The following is a 16,727-nucleotide window of genomic DNA, read 5'->3' as shown; positions in this document are numbered from 1 at the left end:
ATTGATTAGACAGGAAATCTGAGACAGCTCTCAAGAAAAATGATTTTTCCAACTTTTCAGCGGGTCGTTTGATTTGGAGGAAGCTTGCAACTGATAACAAAATAATTCCGCTTGTTGATTCGCAGAAAATATTGCACGTTTATGATGCCGCGAGTTTAATTTATTACAAATTGTCTCGCGATAGCGCACTGCGTCTACGAATCGGGACTCGTGCATAAATTGGGACAGTGACGGTACTCTCTTGGCTTTTATTTATGAACTCGAGGGAGAAGGGTAATGCTAGCCTATTTTGCGGCAACGCAATCAGAGAAACTGGGAGATTGTAAATAAATTAAAATGGAAGAAGTTAGGGGGTCATTAGAGAAAAACATATGGTAAAGTTCTAGATCAAGTCCACCACGCCAGTCTAATTATTATACATCGGATTGTATGGGTTTCCATCTCCTGATTAAGGATTTGTCCAGGGTCAAGACGAGGCCGTGGCGGTGTATGGGCCCTAAAGACAACATATGTTGATACACTTAAAAACAATGGACAATATTGAAAGATTGAATTTCCAATCGGTCCCGAGTATAATCACAAAACTGAATTTGACCTTATCCGGCTACCTATGGTAACTGATTGGACACGGCGAGTTATTTTTCCGCCGCTACCCTTCTGTACAGGAAGGGATTACTTGAAGCCGTTGTTCGATGTATTTATCTCCTTGTCATTTCTACGTCTTTCCTTTCATTTTCAGTCCATTGAAAGCATACGAATAGGTTATTCATCATAATGATGATGAATTATCCTTACGATAATTATTGCTTTTGATGGACCTGAACCATGCATACATTTACCAAATTTAATTACTAGTTGGGGGACGGGGAGTACGAAACAATTTTCTTTAGGGGGTTCGGTTTTGATAAAAAAAAAATAGTCTGAGGCTCACCGTCGAGGGGAAATTAATACGGACAAAACAAACTCGTTAGGGCAGGGAATAAAAATGGGACCCTGACAGGTCATGGCGATTCACCAATCCTTTCATTTTCCGGTGCGTTTTTATTCCGATTTCCTCTGAATTTCTCTTTGCTCTCCACTTCCTTCCGTCACCTCGTCTGGGCGCGAGTTTTCTTCAAATAATCCACACTTATCACTCCAGTCGTCCAACAATTATGTCCCTAACTCGCCATACAACAATTATCTTTTACACGTCCTCAACACTAATCCTCCAAAAAGTCTCTCACACTCTCTTCAACATTAGTCTTCCTAAAAGTTTTGCCCACTAATACTCAAACTCTTTCCAATAACTCTATGAAACTCTTAATACTTTAAGGGGGCAGGGACTGACGGGGCAGCTGTAGCACAAGTGATCCATGAATCATTCTCACTTCCTCATTCTGGATTCGAGTTATTTCTGAAGTCATCAGGTGGTCAGAGAGCCCACTTTGGAGTACTTGCGTGTTTTTGCGGGGAGTTCAGGGGATCTTTCTGGGGTTCCTCGGACGTGTCGGCAGGGCGGTTTGCCATTCATTACAGCAATGGCCGTAAGTCCTTCGGCGGTGGGGGCGGAGTGATATTTGGGGGAATGGGTTGCACAACGACGGTAAACATAGCACACGTAACTAATCCAAAATCGCCAAAATTTGAGGTTAATGTCCGGAATTTGCGAAAATCTATTGACAAATATGTGATAACAAATCAAAATTTGCTCTGAAGTAAGTATAACTGTACTGGTACCTCTTGGTCCCCCCCTGGGTCCTCGAATCATCTGGGACTACTTCGCTGGGTATGATGATAGAAAAGTATGGACATTTCCTTTGATGATTTTCTGCATAATATCGAAACGTTGATTTTTCTCATACGGCGTCTAAAATGGATAATTCCCGTTGAATTACTGATAATTTTTTAATTTTAGTTATGATGTCATCTTCTTGGCACCTTTGGAAGCCATAATCAGTCGATTCAAGTTATTCGGCGCTCGAATACTATTTTCTGCAGAAGGGTTTTGTTGGCCAAATAAATCATTGGCATCCCAATATCCTGCGATTACTAGAGGTGAACCTTATTTGAATTCCGGCGGTTTCATCGGTTATGCTTCCAATATTTATTCAGTGTTAATGAGCTTCCCTGTCACCGACACTGATGATGACCAATTGTTTTATACAAAAATTTACCTGAATCCAGCATTTAGAAAGAAACATAATATGAAACTGGACCACGAAAGTGAAATCTTTCAAAACCTTTATGGCGCTGTTGGTAAGTTTCCATACATACACGATATTATTGTCTCATAGTTCGATATACGTACTCGACTTATGAGGGTATTTCTGGGAGTCGAGAAATGTGGACAAATTCTCGAAATGCCACAATCGATTTGCGAATGCACCAAACGGGAAGTCATTTTAGTGGCACAGGTGAACGTAGGCAACAACTACGTAACGCGGCGATATCATATGAATGGAGGGGGGGGGGGGGGGGTGTGTGACAATGTCATCATTTACCAATCCCAATGAATCGGGCGTGAGCGACAGATACAATCTATTGCAAACGCATGCGCTCTTAAATTTTGTGATGCTCAAATATAATTTTCTGTTCGGTAATAACAAGAGTAATTTCTCAGCACTTCCCCAATGTTTCAGAAATAATTCCTGCACTGCTACCCTCGGAGATATCACTCTCTCACATGATTAATAATTCGGGCCGCCCGATATTTGACCGCGATAATTTTTATGTAATAGTCTGGAGTACGGTGGCGTGCGGATCCAGCCGCAGGGACCTTGCAATTGAAGGTTAAATGCAGATCCATGTACGTGCTTGGGCGCCAGACTTAGAGCCGTCCGAGTATCAGACTAGCTCCTTTGGCGGTGTCCTCTCTCTATTTCGGCCTGGCTCTGTTGCCCGCCTCCACGGCTGAAGCTGTTTTGCAAGTATCATTGCAACCCCTGACGATCACCATCCGCGGCCGCATAACTACTGCCAGCTCCTTATGTGCAGAAGCCGCTACTTCGCCGCCTAAACTTCCGCGGATTACTTTGCCAACCCCTTTATATTGAGGTGGGAAGGTTATCGGAGCAGCAAGTTTGGATATCAATTAGACAACTGAGTTAGTCCAAGCCTGGATCAAACTAGGACCCACCTTGATCCGAGCTTGCAAACCGAGTCAAATTGGAGCTTAACGACTTCGTTGCCTCAGTGTTCAACACTCTGAAAGTCACTCTGTATGTCTACTCAAAGTGACAATTAACTAGAGTAGCAATTAAATTACAGTCGTAGTTTTTGTTAACACATCCAAAACAATATAAGCGATTTCGTGACCTTGGCAATCAAGATGTCTGAAGCATGTGGCTTTTGTGGAACCAGTAAGCTAAATCAAAACAATTACCAAGCCTGGAAATTCCGACTACCGATGCTGTTAATGAAGGGTGATCTGTATGAAGTGACATCGAAGAATCGGCCAACTGAAGCCAATGCTCGACTAGAATGGGATAAAAAGGATTGCAAAACAAGAGCAACCATTGATATTTTGATCAATGATTTCAATGTAAATGCCTAATCATAAGTGTACATCCGCAAAAGACATAGTCCAGCAATCCCACGAACATGGCGGCCTTACGAAGACGATTTACTTCTTTAAACAGCTGAGTAGCTTGGAAATCGATTAGGACAGATAATTTGGAGGCCCACATTTGTACCATGCAAGACATGGTGGATCAGCTAGCAAATGTGGGAATGGAAATACCAGAAAAATGTTCAAATATGTATTTGAAGGGTTTTGGGATTAAGTAAATCAGTGAGACGGAGTTTTTATATTATTTGAATGTAAGAGTATTTATTTGTAATCAACGGTACGGAAGTCGTAACACGTGTGTACGCTTAGCGTCTCTCGAACAATATATATCTATAGAAGCGCAACGGCGCATTGTGGTCGCGCAGCGAGCCACGTCATACGGTCGTCAAGGAGAATGGCTTATGGAGCCAAAACTTAACAGTATTCTTACTATGCAGTTCGCCATCCTCTTGAAACCGCTCAATATAAGCACTACATGACAGATCAAAAAGAGATCTAAACCCCTTGTTGGTTAAAAATGCTATGCTGAACGAGAATCGCAGGCGCCAAAGCCAGGCAAATGTTAGCAAGACATCAGATACAACCCTTAGTGTTCAAATACAAGGTGAGCAAAGTTACGTGCGTGATTATGGTCACAAACCAGGCCAGTGAAAAGCCCACCGTAGGAATTATAAGAATATTTTTCGAATAAGTATAATAAAACTGCGAACGCTCTCACAGTACAGGACACTAACGATTTGAGAGACCAAGGCTGCAAGAGCGAGGTAGAATACGCATTTATAACAACGAACCAAAGGATGCTTATTTTTGATTGGTTTTTCCACTCAGCAGTAATAAAACATATCGCACTAAACAGTAATTTCCTCAAGTCCTTACATGGTGAATGGAGCCAAGGTGTTAGTGTAACAGATCAATGCAAAAACGTAGCTAGCATAATCGTATAACGTCATAAAAAAATACAATGCTGTATTTTTAATGGCAACACGAAAACAATCAAATTGATTGATACGTTGCATGTAGCGTCATTTAAAAGTAGATTAATAACTATCCCAACACATGATCAACAAGGCTTTCACAAACTAACTATGAATGGACAAATGATTGTCTACAAATGCAATTTTTAATGCGTAGTAGTAGACTTAAAACACAGAATGTATAAGATTGGCGAACCAGGTCAAAAGAACAATGCTGAGAACAATACAATCACCCTGCAGCGTGAGTACTGAACATGCAGACAATTGCATACAGCCGGAGACCATTGAATCATCAGCACAGGTCGTCCTCATCACGGGACTAAAAATGAATCCATGTCCCATCGTCGCATACTGTGAATGTTGCATTCAGGGGAAGTTGACTCGTAACCTCCTCCCAAAAAGAACCGTGACACTTACAACAAAGCACTTCGAACTAATATACTATGACTGATGACTAATGACTAGTGTGGTCCAACAAAAACATCAACACCTAACGAAAAACGATATGTGCTGACACTAATCGACGCTTACAGCCGATTCACGTACGCATTTCTAATCCACAAGAAATCCAATGCTACGGAAACAATAAAAAATCCCATGCTTTCAATCAGGATACAATTTAATCGTACACTCAAGTCAATCAGACAAAGAAAGTAATTTCACTTCATGAAGCCTTGAAAGCTCCTTTAATCATGAAGGATCAATCATCAACTAACAACTCCATACAGTACACAGCAACATGGGGGATTCATCACATACAATATTCATCGATCCGAGTCTACCTAATTATTATGGAAATGAAACTGTCACAACAGGAGCTTACATTCGCAATAGGATACCCATACGAGCAAAACCAGCAATCCATTTGCGCTCTTATACGGCTCAAAACCTGACATGGCCCATATAAAATGTTTGGCTGCGGAGCTTTCGTTCACCTGTCACATCAACAAAGGTCGAAGTTAAACACCGAAGGTGTGTTGGTGGGGTATGCAAAGATGTCCAAAGCCTATTAGCTACTTGAACAAATTAGTGAAAAAATTACGGAGAACCGACATGTCAAATTCATCGAAAGTTTTTCAAGCACGAAAATCAGACCCACTACAGCTCCGACTCCGTCAACCCCAGACAACATATGGTTACCAGTCGACGTAAATACTAACTAGAAAAGAATAGAACTTCATCATAAAGGCCAGAAAAACGCCAAATTATGACTCGACAATATATCTTTAGCGGAAAGATCCAAGCATTTTCGCAGGGACAGCTGTAACGGGCAAAAAATCGAGACCCAATGAGTCAAGAGAAAATAACTCTGATAGAGTCTGCAGTCTCATTCGAAAATGCAAGCACAACTATAACAACCAACAGCCAATCCTCGCCAGAAGCATTCGCCTCGTTAGACGACCCATTGGCCATAAATGAAGACAACAAAAAGGAGCCAAAAACCCTGAGGGATGCTCTTAGCTATGGCAAAACGAAAATGGGCTGCCGCTGGGTCGTTAAAATAAAAAAGCATGTAAATGGTGCAGGAACTAGATATAAAGCTGGCTTGGTAACCTAGAGTTTCACGCAGAAGTACAATGTAAACTACGACGAAATTTCCCTACCGGTTGTCACACATCCGACTGTCTGAATACATTCAATCGTCGGTGGACGTGGATGCATTGTTAAACATTTCAATACAAAAACTGTATTTCTCAACGGAAATCACCAATAAACCATTTACATGCCACAGCCCCCCAGATACGTAGTCGAGGGGAAACACCAATTTACCTGTAGGCAAGTCAAAAGCATTTATGACCTGAAGCAAGCGATAAAAGTTTGGTACCACTGGCTCACCCAGCTACTACAAGCTCATGGATTTACTTCTCGTGCAGCAGACAGTTGTCTATATGTTTCCTCAACCGTGAAATCTCAAATATATATGACCTACATGGCCATGATTTTCTTGTCGCCTGTCAATTAAATAAAAGAGTTGAAGAATTTTTTTTTCTGTCTACATGCGCCGAAAGTGAGCATTCTAACCTCACTTAGTTCGGTTAGAAACGTCGCTTTCGCCGCATATCGACAGAAAAATCGTATGCAACCCTCGGGAGGATAATCAGACAAGCATTTCCCACGTGGATACCACCCTCGCCTTCGGCTCGTGGGATGGACTTGTCTACTTTTCCTCCCTAGGTGAGCAATATACTATTATCCAATGGACCCAGGGTATGCTAGACAATCGTCAGATCATAAAAATCATTACTATCAAGAGTTGATTGAAGCTATACTGTTCATTGCGGTAAATTCAAGATCATAAATTGCCATGCCAGTCTCCATCTTAAGGCACGTCTTCATCTTGGAATGAAATTACGAAAGTTTGCCAGTACCTTAAAACAACAATAAAATATAAGCTGAAACTCAGCAATAAAAGCTCATCTTTGATTGGCTAGGCAGATATGAACGAGACAAAAGAAAGAAAAATAAGAAAATCGAACAGAGTAGCGATTTTCATCGTCAACGGCGGAGCCATTATCTAGTTTAGTAAAGAACAACCACGTATGTCCTTAGAATCATCAGAAGTTGAGTTAGCTCTGTCCAAAGCATACAAGGGAACAGTATGGATTAAAAAGCTCTTGCAATAATTCAATGAGTCACAGTTGCTATATTAAGAGACAACCAAAAGTTGCATAAAAACTGTGCATAACGCTACACCGAGCAATTGCAATAAGCACATCGATATATGATCTTTTTATACGAGTGTTTTAGAAATAGTAAACATTTTCACCATGCAATACTGTCCAACAGAAGTAAACTATGCCGACTTTTTGACAAAGCCATCGATATCGATGACGTCTAAAAGTATTAACGGAAGCAATCGGATTAAAGAATTGGAAGGAAGGCCGAAAGCAACACAAAGGGGGAATTCGATTATCACTCACATCACGCGTACAGACACATTCAAACTGTTAGTAGCAGTCAACATCAATTTACTCCTAGACTTATTACTCAATCTTATTCAATGCACTAGCGAGAGCAAATGTTCCTTATACGTTTATCATTGTTTTCCGAGTTATTAATATTTCCATTATTCCACTCTCTGTTCTATAAGCTGTCCTTACTCAGCGTACATAGCCAAAATTTTACTGGCTTTGGTTGGCAGTGGATTGTTGTTATCGTGTATATCCCGAGAATTCGGCCAAGACCGAGTTCTTTTTTTGGTTAATGTGTTCAGTTTCAGCCTGGTATACTTCAACCAAGGGCGCGGATAGAAATAATACTGGAAAATAGGCTTTAGGAATGTGAAATTAATGAAAGGTTGTTTAAATTTCCAGTGACTTTTTCGAGTGTATATTTAAAAAAAAAACAACACAAGAACCAATAATATTAAACTTACGTGAGCAATCACTCAATTTCTTTAAAATTGGCCTTCGGCGGGCTCGATTGATCGTCCAATTATACTTCGTGTCTCGCCTTTCGAGATTACGGAGGTAGATTTTTAGAGCCTATACGCAACATTTTTTTTTTTTTTAATATTATCGTGTCTTTGGATTTAACACCGTTTTAGTAAAATTATTTTGATCAATTAATACAGGACGATAGTAAAAATCCGCACACACCTTTGACTTTTTCGACAAGCCTGCTACTTTGTAGATTTCGTTAATGCTGACACCCTGTGCTGCCGCCTTTGATGTCGCAGCATGTCGGGTGCTATCTGCTGTGAATTTTTCGTCTACACCAAATCTATGAAGAGCGGCTTTTAACCAGCGTCCAATGGTGTCTTCTTTTACCTTGTAATGAGTTTTAACATAAGTAATAAGAAGGCCCTTCTGTTGTCCCCTTAGCAATTTTGTTTTGTCCAAATAACATTTGAGTGTTCGTGCTACGCACAACTCTGGGCGATCTTTGAAGAAAGCAGGGTGACCAGATGCTAGAACTTTTTTTCGCCAGCGCCATAGGCGGAAACCGCCAGAACGCGCCACTGGCAGCATCCGAAAGCGCCAAAAAAATCGCCATTTTAGGGAGGGATAATTTGAATAGGAAGGAAGTGGATAGGTTAATTTTTCTCAGTTTTGTTGATATATTATAAAGCAATTTTTAAGCATGAACTCTTATATTCTAGATAAATAGTTTCAATCATGTAAAAAATTTTGGAACATGAATTCTTATTTTCTAGGTAAATAATTTCAATCTTGTAACGAGAGTTATCATTATATAACTAGTTGATCAGTGGTGGCTAGACACAGTGTTCTTCGAAAGCCAGCAAAGTCAAACATTTGATTGGCTTCCTCCAGATCTAGTACTGGAAGTGAGAGAGTATGGTCCTCATCTTGCTTATCTCTGTGAATTTCACTCTTCTCATACATTTTACTGGTAAATAACGCCAGCATCTGATCCATAGGCTTATAGTTTTGACAACACTGATAATAAACTTTTAGGTGGACACGAATCCGAATTATTGCAACGAACATAGGCATCAACATACGATTCGTGAATTTATTTTTCACTATAGTCATAACGCTAAATATGCGCTCGATATCGGCATTACTTGTTGGCAAAGTGAGGGGTCTCATGGCAAAATTTGCCAACTCTTTGAATCTTCTCTGTCCATTCTTATTTTCTAGACGTCGTACCACAATCCAGAACTCCTCTAGGCTTACTTTCTCCGTGAAATGTGGCGAAATATCGGTCAGTCTGAGGGTCGCGAGGTTTCTCAATTGAGATTCCACTTCATCTCGGTTGATGGTCTCATCTGAAATATTAAATGAACAATATCTAAATATCAAGGAAGAATCTAATTGAAATAGAAATTAGGGTAAAAAAAATAACCGGCAATTTCCCAGGGCAGATTTTTGACAGAGGCAGATCCTGTTTGTGCTAGACACACTGCAGGTGTAAAACTATTGATTTTTTCAATAACTCCAATATTGTGTGGCAATCGTTTCATCAGCTCACTGACTAGCCTCAAAATGTATGCTCGTCCACGCTGCTTCACTGTCGTCAAACCCTGCGATGTGATTGTCTTATTCACGATGTATTTGTCAGCACAATCAGAAAATTTCAGACCATAATCAACATCCTCGAGCGACAGCAAGGAATTACCGATTGAATCATTTGATTTATTCAAGGCCCTTGCAACAGCCTCCAAATCAGCTTGATGGAGGGTAATAATAGAACGATTAGAGTCAGTGACTATTGCTTTGAGGTACGTGGGTCTGAAAATTCGTCGAGCCAGAGAGAGAATCGTAGTACGTAGATCATCGTGGAGAGCAGTGATATCTGCATTTGCTTTTTGAAAAGAAACATTCAGAGCTGTCACATCTCTGAGGACACTATCTACGAGCAATAAATACAGCAGAATATCTCCTTTGCTGTAGGCCGCTGCCAATATTCGAACATCTGTATTTTTTCTATCAAATGACGTCGCTGCCGCAGAGAAGAACTCTTTCAACTCATTCCATTGTTTCAAAATGACCGAAACAGCGCTGTAAAAAGCCAGCCAACGAGTTGTGGATAGAGCTACTAATCGTAGTGGTACTGTACCCTCTTTCATCGTCTTGTATAGCTCTTCCCATTTTTCCATTCGAAGTGAGCTGTGAGAGAAGTAATTCTTACTCTGCCTGACTAAATTCTCAACTTCAGATGGTAATTCATCAGCAGCAGCTGAAGCACTGTTACTGACTGAGTGACACATACACTTGATGAGTTGGAGGATGGGATTATCTTCTTTTAAACGAGAAAATAAACTATTATGTTTGCCACACATGTTTGACGCCCCATCAGTACCGATTCCCACCATCTTTTTGATATTCAAGCTACAGTCAGTCATGACCTGCAGAGAGTCTGAATGAAGTTGGTCTGCTTTCGCAGACAGTACTCTCGAGTATCCGAAGAAATTTGTGACGATCCTCTGTACTCGATTGCTGAAATAGTTGATACCATATGCCATGTACTTGCAAGAAGAAACATCTGTGGATTCATCCACAATAATGGAGAAGCACTCCTCGCCAACATCAGCAATCAGCTCGTTCATGAATGTAGGTGCTATCACGTTTAAAATTAATTTTGATGCTTTGGTTCGATGGAGCTGTAATTTCTCTAGCGGAGAGCCAATACTAATTTTTTGTACTGTCTCGGACAGATGATCAATCGATCTGATCGAGCTGTGGCATGCCGCATACAACACGAGACTGATGTCTGCCTTCTTCAAAAAATCGTTCTTTTTACCAATGCCTGAAAACATGATAAAGTTATACATTGAAGAAAACTACAATAATTAAAATCCATCCATGATGAAAAGTGCAGTGGTGAATAGAAAATTCATTACGCATATATTTCAAACAGTTAACCATTTTAATGAAATATTCAGTTACAGAGAGTAATGCAGAAGGGGGTTCTTTGGAAATAAATTTTCTAACTGTCAAAGTGATCTGTGAATAATTTCTCAATCAAGGAATGCAAGTAGATTAAATATCTTACCACATTGTTCTACATTCTTTTGTTTTGAATTTAGCTCATTTGCTCGTTGCTGGTGACGATTTGTACGTGTGTGCACGTTGAGATCTGATTTATGGGCACGTAAACCCTTTTGGCGCCATTTGCAATAAGCTTCTCTCGTACCTTTGATAAAAACACTTTCTGGTGCCATTGATAACCATCCTAGAATTCATAAATACCACTAATGTAGGGACTTCAAAAGACAGAAGATTTATACTCTATTACCTGCAAATTCTATCTTACCCTCCCAACTCTTGTTGTAGGGTCTTGGTACGTTATTATCGTTACTATCTTTTACTTTTTTCGAGAATACTGGATCTGAGATTACTTTAGGGAGCTTGTCATCTTTGCTTTTCACAGAATTCTTTTTTTGTTTATCACTCAGTTTACTGGATTCATTCACTCTCTTAGATGAGTTTTTGATCACCCCCATCTTAAGCAGTATGCATTTGTTGGAGGATTCCTTTGTTCTGCCTGTAACAACTCGATCTGACTTGTTTGGATTCGTCGCCGGCCGAAAGTCAAAACTGTCAACAACAGTTCACGTGATTCTGGATTCGCGCGCGCATTATTCATGAAATCCGACCGATCTGACACAGTTCACGTAGTGATAACAGTGTCGTCTCACTGCATAGTCAAGGCGGCCAACATTGCAGGCCAATTTCACTAGGCGAGAAGAGACGCGGAAATTTTTAAATTGAATTTAGCAAGATAGATGGAAAAAAAATTCTCGCGAAATCTCTGAAATCGCCAGTTGGCGGGTTGGAGTATTGGTCTAATATTCATCTCGCCAGAAAGAGCTAAAAACCGCCAGTTTGGCTACTTCTAGCCAGATCTGGCCACCCTGGAAGAAAGGTAGTCTTAAGGTCGGTTGTATTGAACCCTTTCTAGTGGTCTTCAGACGGGTTTGTATTTTGATTTCAATATTTTCACTTTTTTCCAAAATCCTCACGATTTTAATTGCTGCTAGAATCTGTAATCTGTGAGACGTGGCAAGAGCGAGCAATAGAACCAGTTTAAGAGATAGCTCTTTGAGTTGCAGAGATTCTAGAGGGTACCAGTTTGCAACGCCTTCTAGAACAGGGTCAACGTCCCATGTGGAGTCATATTTTGGTGCACTTGGTCTCTGCTTCGCGGCACTTTTAATGAATCTACTGATTAATGAGTCGTGTGATATATCGTGAGCTGAAATCAACGACAACGCTGCCCCTGCTGAATTTAAGGTCCCATGTGTAGCTCCATTTTTAAATCGTGTCGACCAAAAATCCCGACATTTAATTTGATTGACATCGAAAGGATTTTGTTCTTGATCTAGATTATATGCCCACCAGAGTTTTAAGCTGGAATCGTACTGCTTTAGCGTAGATGTTTCTAATGAAGTGATCAGCACTTCTATTGCCTCCTCTGGGGAGTTTCTCCTCCGGAAAGCCTCGCTGATACATTCGCGGCCACCAGAGTAAGTTTCCCTGCAAGCGGGTGACGTTGATATTTCCTGGAGGAGCTTACCAATAAACATGGATTAGATTCAAAGATGATCCATTCACCCTTGGACAATTTTTGAAAAATTGGGAACCACGGTTGACTCTTCCACAAAGGGACAACGAGAATAACAGAAGCCTTATCATTCACCATTTTCTGCAGTACCTTTGAAATGATAGCAAATGGAAATGCATAGAAATTCTAAGATGACCACTAAATAGTGAAAGCATTTGATGCTAGAGCTTCTGGATCTCTGCCCCAGGCACAGAATAGTCTACATTTTTTGTTCATTCTTGATGCGAATAGGTCAATATTGGGTTCACCGAATTTTTGTACATTTTCTTGAAATGCATACTGTGCTAATTCCCACTCTGTATCTGAATTCTTAAACCTGGATAAATAATCTGCCTCTTTATTATCCTTGGATGCAATATACTCAGCAAATACCCATATTCTACGATTCTCGCACCAGTTCCAGAGCTCTTCAGCCAACTCATGAAGTGAGTCAATTTTGACAACCCCCTGTCGGTTTATATACGATATAGCGGTCGTATTGTCAATCCTTAGGAGGATTTCACAATCTGAGAGACGATCTGCAAATGATTTGAGGGCCAGCAGAGTCGCTCGTAATTCAAGGTGGTTAATATCCTAGGAGCATTCCTCTTGTCTCCAACCACCATGGGTACCCTCACCATTTCAAAAAGCTCCCCAGCCAGTAAGACTGGCGTCTGAAAAAATGTCTTCCTCAAAGTTGAATTGTCTAATAATTTTTTCTGAATTGTTGATAGAATCCGTCCACCATTGTAAATCTGGCCTGATAGAATTTGGAATGAACATATTACAATCAAAATTCATATTTGCTGTTTGGAGAGCTAGGACTTTAACACTATCTAGCTTTTTGCAGTGTAAGAGGCCATATTCCATCCCTGGGCAGCATGAGATGAGGATACCAATTAATTGAGCAAATTCGATGATTTTACAGCTACTTCTTTTTTCAAACTTTCTCAGTAAGGATCGTACATTTGCTTTTTTCTCATCTGGGAGACTGATGGACATTTTTTCAGAATTTATGATGAAGCCTAGATACTTGGATGATGTACTAGGGTTTAATTTGGATTTTTCCCGATTAATTATGCACCTCAAAGACTCGAAAAAGTGACAGGAAGTTTCTAGGTTGTATAAACAAGACTGATGGAAATCTCCTGAGCACAGCAAGTCATCCAAATAAATATTGGACAGAAAACCTTGAGAACGTAAGAATCCCACTACTGGTTTCATTACTTTTGTAAATACCAGTGGACTGCTTGATAGACCAAACAATAAACAGGTGACTTCATAGAATTGGTTATGAAAGATGAACGGTAGGTATTTGCGACTGCTCGAGTTACCTGGTACGAGAAAATATGCATCTTTCAGATCGATAGTTCCCATGAATGAACCCTGACTCAATAATCTGCAGACTGATCGTAAATCCTCTAATTTGAAGTGATCCGTCTTAATGAATTCGTTCAGCTTTTTCAGATTTAGAATAAATCTACTTTTTCCATTTGATTTAGTAATTAAAAAATATCCGGAGATGAATTGATCTGTGCATGGTGAACATGTTTGAATAGCTCCTAGCTCCTGAAGTCTCTGAATTTCCCTGTTTAGCTCTATAATTTCTTGTCTTGACCATTTTTGCGTAGAGATAGTCTCCTGATATGGAGTAGTCATTACTGGAATTTTGTATTCTTTAATACATTGGAGAACGAAAGAGTTCGATGTAATTTTCTCCCAATTTTCCGGAATAAACTCAGCCGTCCAGCCAATTGTATTACCTGTAGAGTTGAGTCGAAGATGTCTGGATTTAACGTCGGCGGTATTGGCGATCGTCTCTGGGGTGGTGGTGAGTGGACCTGGGATAGTTGGGTGGCTTCATTGGTTTCTTTGCAGCCGACGTCTTCGCTGGAGGCTTGATCTTGTCGCTCGCCTGAGACGTCAGCTTGTGAGATGCAGACGAGCTCCCCCAGTTTAACGGACTTGTTTGAGGTTTTTTGACGATTTGCATCTTAATTTCTTGCCCCAACTTGTCGCAGGTTTTCAATTGGGCGATCTTCTCACTTGAATTTTCTCCAAAAAGAGATTTATCAGCTTCTCTTTTATTCAAAGCATCTGCAAATGACTTTGATAAGCTCGGGAGAATGCATGCCCGACGAGCACTTGTTTGAGAGCGGTGAATTTCTGCCATCACCCGCGCTGCATTCCAAACATCTCCCAATACTTTATTAGCTTTATCTGACTTCATTGCAATCAGAGCTGTAATTGCTGGTGCTAACCCTGGTTCATGTCACAGGAATCTGAAGTATTTACCTTCGTAATCTCGAAGGGCGAGACACGAAGTATAACTGATATCCTTTGTCAGGTAGATCAATTTTTTTTTTTATTAGCGAGACAGAAAGTCGCGCCCAACCCGCGGCTCCACGAATTCTCGGAAGGGAAAATACAGTCAAATAATTAATCAAATTTTCGCGGGTTTTCCCGGATCGCCCCGTGGTTACACCTAAGGCAGAAAATTTTAGGGGTTTAAAGTTTATATGGGTTTGGGAAGAATTAGACGTATGTTCAGAGCAACGAATTGATTGAGGGTGGGGGTTAATTAATGAAGAAATGTCTTGGTCCTTTAATCGCACCGCGAAGAGGGGTAATTGAAAATTATTATCCAGAGTGGGTTAATGGGGTCCTGTTTGCAAAATGGGGAGTGCCAGCACCCTTGAGGGAGGTATCCGTGAGGTATTTTCGGGTACGGTTTAGAGATGGAAGGTCTGCGGGCGTGTTTACGACCAACACCCCACTGTATTCGTTCGTGTTTGTCGCGTGATTGTTGAGTTGGAGATTCAAGTTGGTGTCCACGGATCCCCGGAGATCCAACCGGGTTAGACTAGCCGCGATTATTAAGGTCTTTTTTTGGGTCTAATTAAAATTTGGTTCCCCCATTCGAATTTGAATGGGGAGATATTAGTATGCAATGATGCCAGCAGAGCAGAGCAGAGCAGAGTGAAAAGGTGAGGGAAGTTCCTCATTAGTTTCTCTCAGTGACACCGGTTACTGGAGGCTCGTTTTCTTTTCGGTTCGCGAGTGTAAATGAATCTTGTTCGATCAACGGATCAAACGGCGTTTCCCTCCATTGAGCTGTTCGCGAGTGTTTTCCGAAATATAACTTAACCCCTACGCTGAATTAGGTTTAGACTTTTTCTAGAATTTAAGAACTCTTCGCTAATTTTAAGTTTCGAGATGCTGATTCGTCGGGTAAGAAAAATTAGGCTATAGGACGAAGGTGATGGGCATTTTCGGTCATTGGAAAATGTCACGTCACACCTTAATAGAGGTCGTTGCACAAAAATGAATGAATGAAGTTTCGCTCAATTGATTCCGTAAAAACCCCGTGTTTTGCCAAAATATGGCGTTCCTAGAAATTTGAAAAAGCTCGGTAAATGTAAATGAAAACGCCAAGAAAAGTGATACGACTCGATTGAAAGGATTTAATAATGGAAATAAAAAAATCAGTAGAGGCATGACCAACTTACTTGGCGCGGTTTTATTTACAGGATAATGCTAAAATGAAATTTGATTAATAATTAAAAGAGACTGAAGATAATCCGTGGCTTTAGCTTTAGTTCTTGCGAAAAACCGCACTAAGTAAGAGGGTCCTGCCTGTACTGTTTTTTTTATTTTTATTATTGAATTCTTTTAATCCAGCCGTATCACTTTTCTTGGCGTTTTCATTAGCATTTTCCGAGTTTTTTTTTCAATTTCTTGGAACGCCATATTTTGGCAAAACATGAGTGTTTTACTGAATCAATTAACCGAAACTTTTACTTGGTTCAGTTGTTTTTACAAAACTAGCGAATATCGCGCGCTACGCGCACCCTTCTTACGCGAACGGATGTTATCGTATATTTAAAAAAAAATTCCAATAATCATATATTAATCATATATAATATATATATCATATATTTTATATATATGCGTTGTAATGGGTATTTTCCCGGGGTATTTCGCCCAGGAAAATGGTCCCTCACGACCAATGTCCATGTCTCTAAAGTGTCGGACGCCAGCCAGACCTTTTCGGAAGGTCTGACAAAACCGGCCCGCAGGGCCTGTGCGGCTACCCGAGGGACTTTTCTGGCCGCTGGACATGCCACATGCCCAGCTAGCTGCAGTTGTGATTAGGTAGAGTGGGAGTGGTCCACCCGGAGAAACCCCAAATC

General features: G+C 40.6%; 1 protein-coding gene across 1 annotated transcript in view; it reads left to right on the top strand.

The window, feature by feature from the left end:
• LOC105272692 (procollagen-lysine,2-oxoglutarate 5-dioxygenase 3) overlaps positions 1-16,727 on the top strand; it is a gene marked incomplete at its 3' end in the record, with an annotated part of 83,223 nt that overhangs the window by 60,560 nt on the left and 5,936 nt on the right. Inside the window, 1 exon segment of the mRNA XM_011314906.1 lies at positions 1,898-2,238. Coding sequence (XP_011313208.1) covers positions 1,898-2,238 — 341 coding nt within the window.

The sequence above is a fragment of the Fopius arisanus genome, unplaced genomic scaffold (assembly GCF_000806365.1).
Source record: "Fopius arisanus strain USDA-PBARC FA_bdor unplaced genomic scaffold, ASM80636v1 scaffold00239, whole genome shotgun sequence".
In the NCBI taxonomy this organism is placed as follows: Eukaryota; Metazoa; Arthropoda; class Insecta; order Hymenoptera; family Braconidae; genus Fopius; species Fopius arisanus.
This window is presented reverse-complemented; position numbering and strand designations above follow the sequence as displayed.